General features: G+C 52.5%; 1 protein-coding gene across 11 annotated transcripts in view; it reads right to left on the reverse strand.

The window, feature by feature from the left end:
• Positions 1–51: 51 nt before the first annotated feature.
• CEP68 (centrosomal protein 68) overlaps positions 52–13,214 on the reverse strand; it is a 179,604-nt gene continuing 166,441 nt past the window's right edge. The window contains exons 1-11 of one of the 11 annotated variants that reach the window (XM_068408386.1): positions 11,271–11,300; positions 10,453–10,573; positions 9,757–9,861; positions 9,553–9,629; positions 6,025–6,453; positions 4,055–5,509; positions 2,848–2,970; positions 2,533–2,629; positions 2,142–2,220; positions 1,520–1,674; positions 52–434 (exon numbers count right to left, since the gene is read on the reverse strand). In XM_068408386.1, coding sequence (XP_068264487.1) covers positions 418–434; positions 1,520–1,674; positions 2,142–2,220; positions 2,533–2,629; positions 2,848–2,970; positions 4,055–5,509; positions 6,025–6,408 — 2,310 coding nt within the window. In that variant the 5' untranslated portion in view covers positions 6,409–6,453; positions 9,553–9,629; positions 9,757–9,861; positions 10,453–10,573; positions 11,271–11,300 and the 3' untranslated portion in view covers positions 52–417. Of the gene's footprint in view, positions 435–1,519; positions 1,675–2,141; positions 2,221–2,532; positions 2,630–2,847; positions 2,971–4,054; positions 5,510–6,024; positions 6,454–9,000; positions 9,065–9,552; positions 9,630–9,756; positions 9,895–10,452; positions 10,574–11,270; positions 11,364–13,214 lie in introns of those variants that run through there. The other 10 variants (XM_068408415.1, XM_068408406.1, XM_068408424.1 and 7 more) reach the window with 10 other exon arrangements.

Here is a 13,214-nt window from a genome sequence, read left to right on the forward strand (position 1 = left end):
CCTTTTTTTTTTTTTTTTGAAGAGCATAACCAAAACAGGAGCAGACGCCTATTAAAATCACGCAGCTTTACTTAGAAGTGAGTTGCACGGCACCCTATGGATTACTCAGTTAAAAAAAAACACCACTTCAATAAAGCAAAAGGAAAGCTACATTAAAACCCAACCCAAACAAAAATAAAAAGGCCCTGTACATTCCTCACTCACAAAACTCCCCACCATAGCTGGCACTTAACTAGCCGTCCCAGTAACCAAATAATGGCTTCAGAGCTCGTCTTTCTCAAGCCACAGTAAAAAAAAAAACACCTGAAATCAGCTGGCTAATAACAAACAGTGATTGTATGTATTTGTCATCTCTGCAGGAGGTGAAGGAGGTGGTTTGGTGCTCACTGCATTTCTTCTCAGCCATCCCGAGACTGGTTAACAAAGCCTAGTTCCTGAAATAAAAATAGATTAAGTAAGTTTGCTACTGTGCTTTGACTGCAGGCCAACAAACAAAGAAAACCCCCACGCTATACTTAAATCACCCCCACGTACAGGATGTAGCTACGTCTATTTAGCAATTAGAAACCAACAAACTACTTAAGATATTGTTATTCTCCTCTAAAGCGCTGGAAATACTGTTTCCCCTTTGCAACTCCCAATTTTAAGGCGGGTTGTGGGGAAATCAACAGTCTGACCTAATGGGGGTAGGAGGGTGGTGGGGAGGGACAAGGTTATCCTGCAGTTCCTCTATTCCTACCTCTTGGTGCTCAGAAGCCGCTCAGAGCCTTCCCGCGGCTCTGGACCCAGCACCTTGCTAACACCCGTGATTGTTTCGTACAGCCACGGTCTAGAGGGGGTTTACAGGGATTCCCCATCGCAGCGTGGGTGGCAGCACACAGCTGACCCTGTTTTCGCTGCTGTGCCTCCACCCTCACCCACCACACACCCCTCCTGCCATGCCCTCCTGAAACACTTTTGTCTCTGCAGTTTTATTTGAAGGCAGGTGGGCAAGAAAGCAGCAAACAAGTTTCCTAGCCCCTATTTTACACCTGAATTCACTTGCTTCCCTTTCCTACCATGACATGGCAAGCAGAATTTTTCTTTAAGAAAAAAAAAAAAAAAAAAAGAGGAAAAAAACCTCAACTAAACAAACAAAAACCCACCCCTTTTCCATCTTCCCTCTGCTGTCCAAGTGATTTTGGTAGAGCAGCTGGCTGTGCCGGACTGCTGGCATCCCCTCCACCCTGACTGGCAGCTCCCTGGGTCCCTCTGAGGAGCTGCCACAGCTCTCATCATGCTCTTGGATTTCAGCAGCTGGGTCCCCGACACACTGCTCTTCCCCTGACACACATTTAAAGATGACGGGGCATCCATTTTGAGATCTCCCTTGCTTTCTTTTTTTAGGCTTTCCAAACATCAGATTAAAAGAAATAATAATAGAGCCTGATGTACAGCATTTGCTAATTTAAGTGTTTATCTTCCTACGCCTCCCTCCCTCTCCCCCTGCTGCAGAAAGGCTGGTTTGCCCCCCACTTACCCACGGAGCAGCCGTCTGCTGCACCCCCTCGTCCTCCATCCCGTCCTTGCCCTGCGTGGGACCCATGGCAGCTAGAACGGACTCGTACCAACGCTCCGCGTGGGTTTCCAGCTCTTCTGACTGCTTGGCAATCAAACCCAGCGTGTCTTTCAGAGCTGGAAAACAAAACGTGTGACAGAGGTGGTAGTAACGTGATGATTCGAAGTCTGTAAGAGCAGCAAGAGAGTTCCACTCGCCCAGACAGACTTTTGAAGGAAACTGTTAGAAATCAATAAGCTGATCTTCATCCGATCCAAGCCCTGATGCAGAGTTTGGAGGGGGTGGGAAGCGACCAAGGAGGCTCCAGGTGAAGAGGGAAGATACAGAATGAGGAGCTGCCAAAGGAAACCTTTGGGACTGTGTAAGAAAGCCCATCCAAAATGCAGTGCTTGACCACTAAAGCCCCTTTGGTGACTGCAGACGCAGCCCCCCCCTTTAGAAATCCCTTGTGCAGGAAGCACCAGATCACCGGAGGAAGCGTCCCACACATGCCGTGCCACCACCCAGCCTGGGCTGTCTCCCCAAATTGGCTGCTGCCACCCGCCCCGGGATGCACTGAGCGCAAGCAGGCTGTGAAAATCACCTCCTCCTGTGCTGGACAAGAGCATCTCCTCCCAGTGGCAGGCCGACAGCATCCCACAGCCCAGCGGGAACTGGTTGTGCTGTGGTGAAGATAAAAAAAAACCTGAGAGACCCACAAGAGGCAGAAACACATCCATCACCCCGGATGGATGGCACGGCACAAGGCATGGGTCAAGGCACAGCGCAGCTGAAAGCGCTCGGGTGTAATCGCTTCGAACCTCCAAGACTATGGACGGCAACAGAGGTGTCAAACCCTTCTCCTTCGCAGCCAGCTGCTGAATGGCAAACTCTGCCCACCGCTTCCCCACACCGGGGGGATTTTGGGGGGCAGAACTATGGTCGGCATCACCGGCTGCGTCCAGGACCAGCCCGGCTCACGTGCTCCTCCTCACCTGGTGAATTCGATGCCATGCAGTCAAGGAGAGCTTCTCCCCTCTCCAGCACGCTCTCTGTCAGGCTCCGGTGGTTGGCCACGTCTTTCCTGAACTCCTGGCAAGGGAAGAAGAGGAACGCTGCTTAGAAGGGTTTTTTGGAAGAGATACACCTGTGGCACGTTGCCTGGGGAGCAGTTTCCCCTGAACAGGTTCCCGGCGGTCCCAAATTCAGCTTTGCACACCGATGCACCCCGCATCACCTGCCCAGACCATGCCAGCGGTCCCTTGCTTCACAGCACCAAATAGGGGGAAGAAGCCAGCAGTGATACCTACCAAGCAGCGGCGCAGTGATGCCTTCCCGCTCCTGGCGTCCAGCGAGGCTGGGACCCAGCTGTCGGTGATGTCCGCGACATTGTACAGCCAACGAATTAGCTCTTCCAGCTGGCAGCAAAACATCTACTCAACGAAGCATAACAGAAGGGGTTACTTATTTATTTCTGCACCAAAGAGAGGGCAGGGACAGCAACAGGGGAGCCAGCAGTGTTTCAGAAAGCACCTGCTCCCTCCTGCTCTCCCGCCGTGGGGCCGGCAGCGTCCGCCTCCCCTCACACAAACATCCCCAAGCTCAGGAAACCACGGGTCAACAGAAACAGGAAAAAAAAAAAAAGGCAAAAAGCAAATTAAACCCCTAAACACACCCCAAAACCACCATGTGGCTGGAATTGAGGGTCACCATGAAATGGCTGCTACAGAGAGGTGTTGGAAGCCAGTGGCACCCAGGCTGAAGGAAGGGGTTTGCCTCCACCACCTCCCAGCCGAAGAGACACCCTCCTCCTCCTCCTCACCAGAGCTGCACAGTTAATTTACAGTTGCTCTTCCCCAAGGATTCGTCTCGTTCAATTAAGTGCTTTCATTTATTGTTAAAGCACCTCAATAAGGGATTATTTTTGTAAGATGCTGCACAAAACCCCGGGGGCTTCTGCTCTTACCAAAACCAGACTCCAGCCCTGCTCCTGCTCCTCAGGAGTCGGGGTTTTGCTGTACAACTGAGCTGCTTCTCCCTGGCACCGTGATTTGGGGTGACAAATACACCCTAATGCTGACCCTTTTAAAATGGAAGTTATTCCTATACAAGGTGGGGAATGATTTGTGCTGGTGTTTGCAGTGATGTGCATGACAATAAATAGCCAGAGTGACGGGGCAGGCATCGAATGATGCATTTCACACTGGTCCAGCCCCAACCATAGCTCTCGCATCTCCCCTGGTGCAGCGGTGCTGCAGGACGGGCGGGCTGGGGAGAGCAGAGTGCCACGTTTCCACCGAGCCTAGCCCCGTGATGCCGAGCCACAGGACAAGCGAGATGGGCTCTTGCTCCATCAGAAGAAATTATCTGCTCTGCTGAGCCTCCCTGCTTGAATTACTACCAGCTGCCAGGCACCAAACACCATGCAGAAGGGGAAGCCTTAAATTGTGCCACAAATACAGGCACATTTTACGCGAGATCTTCCCATACTAAACTTCATTTCTCGTCTCAGCCTACCTTAATGCACTGGGCAAGGGACTCGCTCTGCAGGCTCTTCTTTGGATGCCCTTCGACCCGCAGTTCATTTAGGTACGTCCCATCCAACGCGTCCCTGAGACCGGTCGGTACACGAAGCCCCCGCACAGGATCCCTATGGGTCTGGCCACACGATTCGGTGTTTTCCCAGCTGGGCCTTAGAGAGCTGCAGGGGTGCCACAGCCCAGCGTAATCCTCAGTATTCCCTCTCTTATCCCTGCCACCCGCTCCTCCGAACGGAGCCAACTCGGACGGAAGAGGCTGCTTGCCGTCGCTGTGACGTGGGAGGTTACAGTGGTCATGCCCAGGTGTCCTTATAGTTAAGGAAAGATCAGACAAAAACTGAGCCAGCCTTTCCAGCTCCCGCAGTCTCGGAGGCAGGGAGAGAAATTCTTCATCACCCTCCCACTCTTTCCTCAGGGGGAGCACTCGCGTTGTAGGTAAAAACCCATTTGTGCTTTTCAGCTGCCCTTTGTAGTTCGGCAAGGGGGTCCCTCTGGTACACCAGCTTCTCCCATCTGCAGCGGGGTGGCCAGAGGAACCCGGCCCAGTTGACTCCCTCGTTACATCCTTAGCAAAACCTCTAGAAGGAGGAGAGGAAGCACTCTTTGCAAAGGATGCTTTTGCAATTGGTAAAGGTTCGTAGTACGAGCCAGCTCCTGAGCAGTCTCTTTTTCCAGGCCCTGGGGTGGAGAACCTCTCTGCAGAGGCCACGAACCTCCGACGTCCATCTTCTCCGCTTCCCCGAGCCTGCCCACCTCGGCCATAAGTGCTGGTAGACCTCGACGTGCCTTCAGGGGAAACAGAAAAGCTGTCCAAACCTATTCCCGAGTCATGGAGGAAAGGCTCCGGCATCTTTCCCAGCTTGTATCTTGGCTTCAGCGGGTAAGCGTAATCCAGCAACTCCTCATACTCTTTATTGGGGTCCCAGTGGGGTGAGCGACGGTCCGGAGACGGGGGTAACGAATCTGGTATGGCACAGGCCCAGTAATCGGCTTGGTACGACGACATCTCCCTGATGCGCTCCATGATGGTGCAGTCATCAAGCAGAGGACTGAAGGGCTTGCGTGCCCGCGGCGCCCTGCCTTCTGCCGCACCCCACCGACAGCACAGGTCCCGGGCGGTGGTGGCCGCAGGAGAAGACACACCTGCGCTGGCCAGCAAGCTTTGGGACGGCTCTTCAGAGAGGCCGTTTCCTTCTGAAGACACAGCGGAGAAGCTCGACGTGGAGTGGCTCCGCAGGGCGCTCTCGGGGCCGGGGCGGGGTTGGGGCCGCAGGAGCTCCAGGGTGGAGGAAAATGGGGATTGAGGTCCCTGCCTTTGGCTCCGCCGGCCGGCACGGGCATTGTGGCAGCTGCCAGCAAGGATGCTCTCCTCTGCAGAGCTGCGCCGGCTGGGAGGGCTAGATTCTGGCTCCCAACAGACTGATGCCTTCACCTGCTCGAGGACGGGTGGAAAAAGGAAAAGGAGAGAGAGATGCATAAAATGAAGCACAGCATCCAGACAAAAGGCTCCTTTGTGCTGCAACATGGAGATAAAAGCCCAGGCCCAGACATGCTGGGAGGAGAGGCTGGAAGGGGAACTCTGTTCCATCTGCGGGATGGCATGCAGCTGCCCGGAGCCCGGAGTGGGGCTTGGTTTTAAGCAGAGGCACCCCGAGTGCTTGGGAAGCTGCACAAGTCATTTGGCAGCAAGAGGCACTTATTTAAGGAGCCCTGTCCCCAGCAACTTTCCAGCTCCGCAGCAGCAATACAGGAACGGAGCCAACAGCTCAGGTTTTGGAAGCCCAAGCCCTTCCCCACCACATGCCTTAGCCCAGGGCTTGGGTGGGCACACTCTGGCTGGGGGAGATGGAAAGCCCTTGCTAGGACAGCCCAGACAAACAAGCCCCCACCTTGCCTGGGACCTCCCGGTGACGCAGCAACACCTGTACGTACATACAACCCTCTCACCTGCTGCTCTTCTGAGGAGAGGAACCGGTGGCTGACATGACGAGGCACATCACCGCCATCAGCAGCTCTACAGATTAACATCTCTGCCTCCGAGAGGGTGGCTCTTGCTCTGGGAAATCTAGATACAGATGCTGAAGACACTTCTTGGCGGCACCTCGAGCCTCCCTGGGTAACACCAGTGGCCAAGCGACTGCGTCGACTCATTGCCACACTCTCCGTCCCTTGCGGGCAGGGCTTGGCTTCCTCTGTCCCTAGAAGCCGGCGCAGGCTGCCCGCAAGCTCTGGGTAGTGCATCTCCACCTCTGCGCAGTCCCACCTACCATCGCCCCTGGCCTTCCTGCTCAGCAAGGCTTCAGAAAGTGATTTTCCCACATCCACGGCCATCGGGACAGAACTTCTTCCGCATGACGATGCCAAGCCTCGGGCTCTCTGAAATACACAACACACGATAGTGGCAACTCGCCATCCCCTCTCGTCTCAGCGCCACATGAAGAAACTGGGTACGTCTAATAACAAAGAGCTTAAGCATGTTCTGGGTCAGACCCCAAAAATCAGAAAGTTGCATCATAGTGCACCGAGTGGGACAGAGGAAAGAGCAAACCCTCGTGTCTCAGCAGCGTTTGCTGATTTTGAGGACATGACACACAGGGAAAGTCTAATTAAAGCCCTGGTCGCACTGAGAACAGACCTGTGCTTTACACCTCGCCAGCACGGTGAAACTGTCTTCTGAATTAATGGCCAATCTCACAAACAGTTTGTGCACCATGAGGTTACTGGGCCCAAATGAGACATCGTTAACAAGGACGTAAAGCACCTATTAGCGTGGCTGAGCCATGAGGGCCATTGGGGTGGAAAGTTGAGGGGTTTTTAAGAGACAAACTCAAAAGCTTGAAATAGGAGCCACCCAGAAGTGAGATGTATATATAAAAAATTGGAGAGGGAGGTAGGAGGCCGTAAAACCCAAACTTGGCACGTAGCTCTGCAGCTTCTACCTCATTTCATTAACTCTTTGTGAAATTAATTAATGGAAATGCTTGCTCAACTGATGACACATTTTCAAGCGTGCTGTAGAGCCAAGCCCATTGCATCTTGCTACAAATCCTTCTAACATGAGATATTATTCTCGAAGCATCGAGCCCCGGGTGCTCCACACATGGAGATGCTCCACCACCACCCTCTCGCTGCCTGTGCTGGACTCGAGCGAGGAGCTGCAGCAGGACAACTGATGAGCCAGACCAAGGAGACCCAAGAGAGCACAGGGGAGATCTTGTTTTGCAAACACCAGCCGGAGGTGAGCGCCTCTGCTTGCGTTCGCCAAGCTAGCAGGACCCAGAAATACTTTCACCACAAATGACACCTTGTGGGCTCCTGCAGAGCATTGAAACTGGCGCTGCCAAAATCCCCACGCAGAGGCTCCGCGCCGCTCAGTCACAGGCGAGCGTCCTCAGAGCCGCGGCAATACCGAAGCCTCTTCCAGCACCTCCAGCCCGAACCAGGGTGCCGGCATTAGGAAAACAAAGGGCAACGAAGATGGTGAAGGGTCTGGAGAACAAGTCTTATGAGGGGCAGCTGAGAGAACTGGGTTGTTTAGCCCAGAGAAAAGGAGGCTGAGGGGAGACCTTATTGCTCGTTCTACAACTACCTGAAAGGAGGTTGTAGCAAGGAGGGTGTTGGTCTCTTCTCCCAGGTAACAAGCGATAGAACGAGAGGAAACGGCCTCAAGTTGCGCCGGGGGAGAATTAGATTGGATATCATGAAAAATTTCTTCACCAAAGGGGTTGTCAAGCATTGGAACAGGCTGCCCAGGGAAGTGGTGGAGTCACCATCCCTGGAGGTATTTAAAAGACGTGTAGATGTGGTGCTGAGGGACATGGTTTAGTGGTGGCCTTAACAGCGCAAGGTTAATGGTTGGACTCGAAGGTCCTTTCCACCCAAAATTGATTCTATGATTCTAAAACACCGGCAGAGTGGTTTTGCCGGTACTCACCCAGCTAGTGCCGAGCTGGCGATGGAGAGGCCAGCCAAGGGAGCATCAACAGCAAACTCAAAAAGAAATAAAAAAAAGAAGGAAAGTATTCCCAAACAACACTTGGAAGTGGGAAACAAGTAGATACTCACACCCTCCATCAGCTCTTTTGTCACCATCTAGTTCTATGATCCATGGCAACGGGGGTTTTCCCACAAACAAAGAGCGGCGGCACAATGTGCCTGGTCTCCAGGGAAACCCGAATCCCCAGCACAACCCATGGCAGGCACCGCAGCTGCCTTCCCCCTCCCCGAGAGCCGGCAGCCAGTCCAACCGCCGGGCAGCTATATTCAGCACAGCAGCAGCTGCGGAGAGGGCGAGTAAAGCCGGGGCTCTCCCAGCCCTCCACGCAAGCCGTGTCTCCCCGTCAACACCCGGGCTCACCCCCTTGATCGCTTATGTCGCTACCAAATACAACCCTACACACATCATGTTATCCTAAAATTGACAGTATTGCTCTCTCTTTTTCCCCCAAAAAGGTTGTATATCCAAACAAAAAGGCATGGTAATTGCAATAAATGTAATTGATAAACCTGCCCCTGCTCAATTCCCTGTGTATTATACAACAACATATCATTAAAATATACGTAAGCACATATGTCTCGTTTAACAGAAGGCAGATTTCTGATGCTAACAGAAATGGGTATCCCAAACCACTTGCGAACCCATGTGTGCCGTTTCTTTACATATCCACCATATAGATTTTTCAGGCCAGTGGTCCATGAGCTGCAGGAGGCAGCCCTGTTACCTGCCAGCCTTCACCAGCTCCCATTCAGTCCCTCTCAATTAGTTTTCTTCTGACAGTCACACAAGCAACTATCAGCAAACCAAATGCCAAAAGTTCACATCCAATTTACAAGGGATCTAAATGCCCAGAAAATCCCCTAAGATATATTTGTTTACCAGCTTTGAAAGCCAGGGCCTTGGCTGCAAGGAGAAATGATGCTCACCGGTTGGATTCCTCCTCTTCCAACCAAAATCTAATGAGCAAAAAGCTGCCGGGGTGACCGATTGTAAAGGTACGTTGTATTAAATGCCAGGATCCACTTCAGAGCCACACAGCCTGCTTCAAATTCACCACGTTGGGTGCAGGTGATTCAGCAGAGAAAAGCACTAGTTATCACAACATGAACAGGCATCTCACCACCACTAATCCCTCCCTTGCATGTATGTCTCCATTTAGCCTGCACCCAGGGCTAAACAATAAGCAGTTGTTCTATCACCCAGTGTCCCCTCCCTGACTAAGAAAGGGAATTGGGAAAAGGAGGGAGACTCACGGGTTGAAATTTAAACAGATTTAATGAAATAAGAAAATCAATATCGATACTAATACAAAAGACACAAAATTATACTGAGCCCATGGAGTGGTGGCAAGTCCCTCCAGGGACAGTAAGCATTGAGAACAGAAGAGAAGGAGTGAGAAGAGAGGAGAGCAAAGAGCCCCCCATCCCCAGCAGCTTTCCCATTTATAGGGAACCTGATGTTAATGCTATAGAACACACCTGGGGGCCAGCCTGGCTCAGCTGCCCTGGCTTTCACTGCTGATGGCCTTGATCACCATCCCATGGCTGGCCACAAACTGAAACAAAATGGAACAGAAAAGTCATTCTGTAAATTTTATCCCCATGAAACCAGGACACAAGGCATCAAAGCAGACTTTAAAGTTTAAAACTGAATGTGCAGTAATTAGCGATCAGCTTTGGTACCTCTTTAAGAAGATGCCTCTTTAAATTCAAAGCATCGTTGAATATCGTTATTTCCATCAGATTTAGTGGCTTGAATCACATGTCAGGCAGCCCAGAAAAAAACAACTATAAAGAACATATATAAGCTTGACCTGAAATCTGAAAAGAATGTGTTAAGCAGCATTAAAAAAAATTATAGGTCACAACTCATCTGTTATTTTGCTAACTGTACGTAGGAGCACAAAGGTTGAACTATCCTGAACTTCCCAGACTATCTGTTGATCTTACAGACGCAGTATGCAGTGATAATATACATTTCTATGATGCCATCAGTCTTCAAAAAAAAAGAGCAAGTGCTGCTTCACACGTTCATTAAATCTCCAGAAGGTAACTGGTAGCTAAAGAGAAACCAGGAAACTTGCCAATACACACGAGTGAGAGTATATCTGCTTACTGTAAGGAAATTGTAAGGATATTCGAGGGCCACCAGATTTCGCTGCATTTGCAGAAGTCTCTCATTCAAGCAGCTGATTTCAATGAATTTCAGGGGGAGCTGGACATGCAGCCACACCTGGATGCAAACTAGACCGGGAACCGCACACATCCCCTACACAGAACCATCAGGCAAAACGTCACGTTTCAAACCAGACTGAAAACGCTAACACCGCTAAGTGCAAGTCCCAGCAACAAGAGCATCTAGAAAATAAGGTTTCTCACCATTTGCCAACAAAAACTGCAAAAATTGAGAAGTCAGGCTGCCGGTGGTGGGGACTCACCAAGATGAACCCTCACGACGGGAAGAAGCAAGCCCAAATCCTCAGGCAGGACTGACACAGCTCTGCAGAGGGACGTACGACCACAGCTTTAGGCACAGCGGAGACTTTCCACTGGCCTTAAAAAATACAGGAAAGCGGCCAGAAATCCTGTCTACACCCGAGCCCTCCATTGTCTCACCAGCGACGGGGCGGCACAGGAACGGTACCCGCCGCCGGTTTTTTAGATAAGGGATGGAGACAGTGGCTATTTCATTCATTTCAACGGGGAAAGGTCCGCCGGGACCTCTTAGGAAGGTGATCCCAGAACTTTTTTGCGTCATCAAAAGCAAGTTGCTTGCCAAAACCCAGCGGACAACACGAGCTCTGTCCCAGCGAGTGACGTCCCACCGTCCGTGGGCATCGCTTGGCTGGTGAGCCAACAAGAGCAGCGGGTGCTGATGGAGTTTCCATCTCCCACCAGCCCTGGTTTTGCTGGGAAGGGGATTTTTTTTTGGTGGTGTTTTGGGGGAAAAAACACACAGCTCTTGCTTTCGGGCCTGTAGGATCTGAGCTTGGATTTTTTGCATGCTTTCTGCCCAAAACGCCTTTCCCCAGCTGAAAAAATAGGACCTTAACTAAAAAAAAATAAGAAATAAAGGCCATAAAGCCGAGGAGGCACCGCACCCCGGGGATGGATGCCCTGAACCGCTGGAGACACGGATGCAACGCGCCACGGCTAACGGGGACGGGCTTCCAACGCGAAAACCGCCCGCTTCCCACCTCCGCCGCCCGGGCGGCCACGGCAGCACCGAGCGCTGCTCTTCGGTCCCCCCCGCCGCCCCCGGGGGCCGCCACCGCCGCGCTCCAGCCCGGTCCGGCCCGCACCTACCGAGCGGCGGCCGCCACCGCCCCCGCCCCGCGTCCCAGCCAATAGGAGCGGGGGTCTCTACGTCGGCCAGGGCGCCCTTGCGGCTCGGCAGCCAATGGGAGCGGAGCGTGGCTCTGGGCCCCGCGGCGCGGTCCTAACTCCCCCCGTCCGCGGCTGGGCGGGGAGCGGCGGCCCTGCTCGGGTCCCGCTCCGGGTTCCGGCCCGGCCCTGCTCCCGGCCCTGGGCCGAGCACGGGGTGCAGCAAATCAGCCGCTTGCCACCGGGGACTTGAGGAGCCCGGCGGGCGGTGCCGTTGGCGGAGCAGCATCACCCCTAGTGCCCTTGAGGAGCTGGTTGCAAGTTCAGGGTGTTCCCTTCTCTCCTCGCTGTTGACCTTCCCGGGCTAAGCCGTGCGCTGGCAGCCCCCGCTCCTCCCCGGGCGTCACCGCGCTGTTTCTGGGGTGAAAAAACATCTAAAAAGGGTATTGCCCGAGCAATGACTGTACGTGCAACGGCAAATGGATTTTAGCATCCTACAAGCGCAACAAAAAGGCCCTTCAGCAGGCGGGAGGACGCACCGCTCGGTGCAAGACCTTCCTCCCTGGCAGCAGAGCAGGTCCAGGGGCCGGTTGTTGGGTGCCGGTCATGCCCTGCTATTTGGGCAGCTTTCTGGGTTGGGTCCTCACGCCCCACGTTGAAGTGTACCCAGCTTTGTACCCAGCCGGACCTGTCTTTGGTGGATGGAGCAGCCGTATCGTGCCCGTCTCTCATAGAGAATACAAACCCTTCCCCTTGTTTCTGTCCATAGGCTGATTCTGGGTTTTGTCTGCATCATCTGCTCCTGGAATTTATTTCTTAGATAATGCAGAGGTTTCCTAGAGGTCAGTTATCTGATAAAGCACTGGAACAGGCTCCCCAGGGAGGTTGTGCAGTCTCCTTCTCTGGAGACTTTCAAGACCTGTCTGGATGCGTTCCTGTGTAACCTGCCCTAGATTGGTCCTGCTCTGGCACGGGGGTTGGACTCAATGATTTCCAGAGGTCCCTTCTAACCTCTAACATTCTATGATTCTATATTAAAGCACTTTATGAATGACATTGCTGCCAGCTTTAGGCCATGAAGGAGCAAAGAGACATCTTGGGTTTGCTCAGCAGGCTGATGGCAGGGTATCCCAAGGCCCTGGCTAGTGCTTTGATCCCCTGGCCCCACTCCTCAGCCCCACAGAGTGCTCCAGCTCTGCCACCCTGTGTATTATGGTCCAGATTCCCAGCTGCTATGAACCAGGTTTATTCTACCGACCTCAATGGAACTGGCCCCATTTACCATCCTGGAGGATCTTGCTTTTTCTCTCTAGAGAAACAGAGTGCAAATATCTTTTCCAGCGCTGCTTCAAAAAGCAGAGCTGTAACACTGCGGTATAACATGGTACGGTGCTCTCAGAAGAACTCACAGCCAAGAAAAAGCCCACATCATCTCTGTTCCTGCATAATATTTCTATATTTGGGGTTTCTTTGATGAATGTTAACAGCAGGTTTTCCGGAGGGCTGCACATCCCCCTGCCTCAGATGCACGCTTTTGAGAGTCAACTTTTTGTTGGCATTCACGCAGGCAAAGCCCTTGTGAAATAAAAGTCCTTTTTAAACGTTGTTTATTGCTTATTCTCCAGGGAGCCAGTTGCCTGCCAGTAGAGGCTGTGCTGATTTCAGGCGAGTCGAAAGGCTGAAGCAAACACGGATGGGTCATGATTCATACCCAGCCTCGGCTGTTTTTAGCTGGTTTAAATTACTTGCAAGCTGCCAGACATTGTTCTCGGAGCTGAATAGCGCTCGGCTGCGGTCTCAGCCCCAGCAGGAAAGGT

The sequence above is a fragment of the Nyctibius grandis genome, chromosome 1 (genome assembly GCF_013368605.1).
Source record: "Nyctibius grandis isolate bNycGra1 chromosome 1, bNycGra1.pri, whole genome shotgun sequence".
Taxonomy (NCBI): domain Eukaryota; kingdom Metazoa; phylum Chordata; class Aves; order Nyctibiiformes; family Nyctibiidae; genus Nyctibius; species Nyctibius grandis.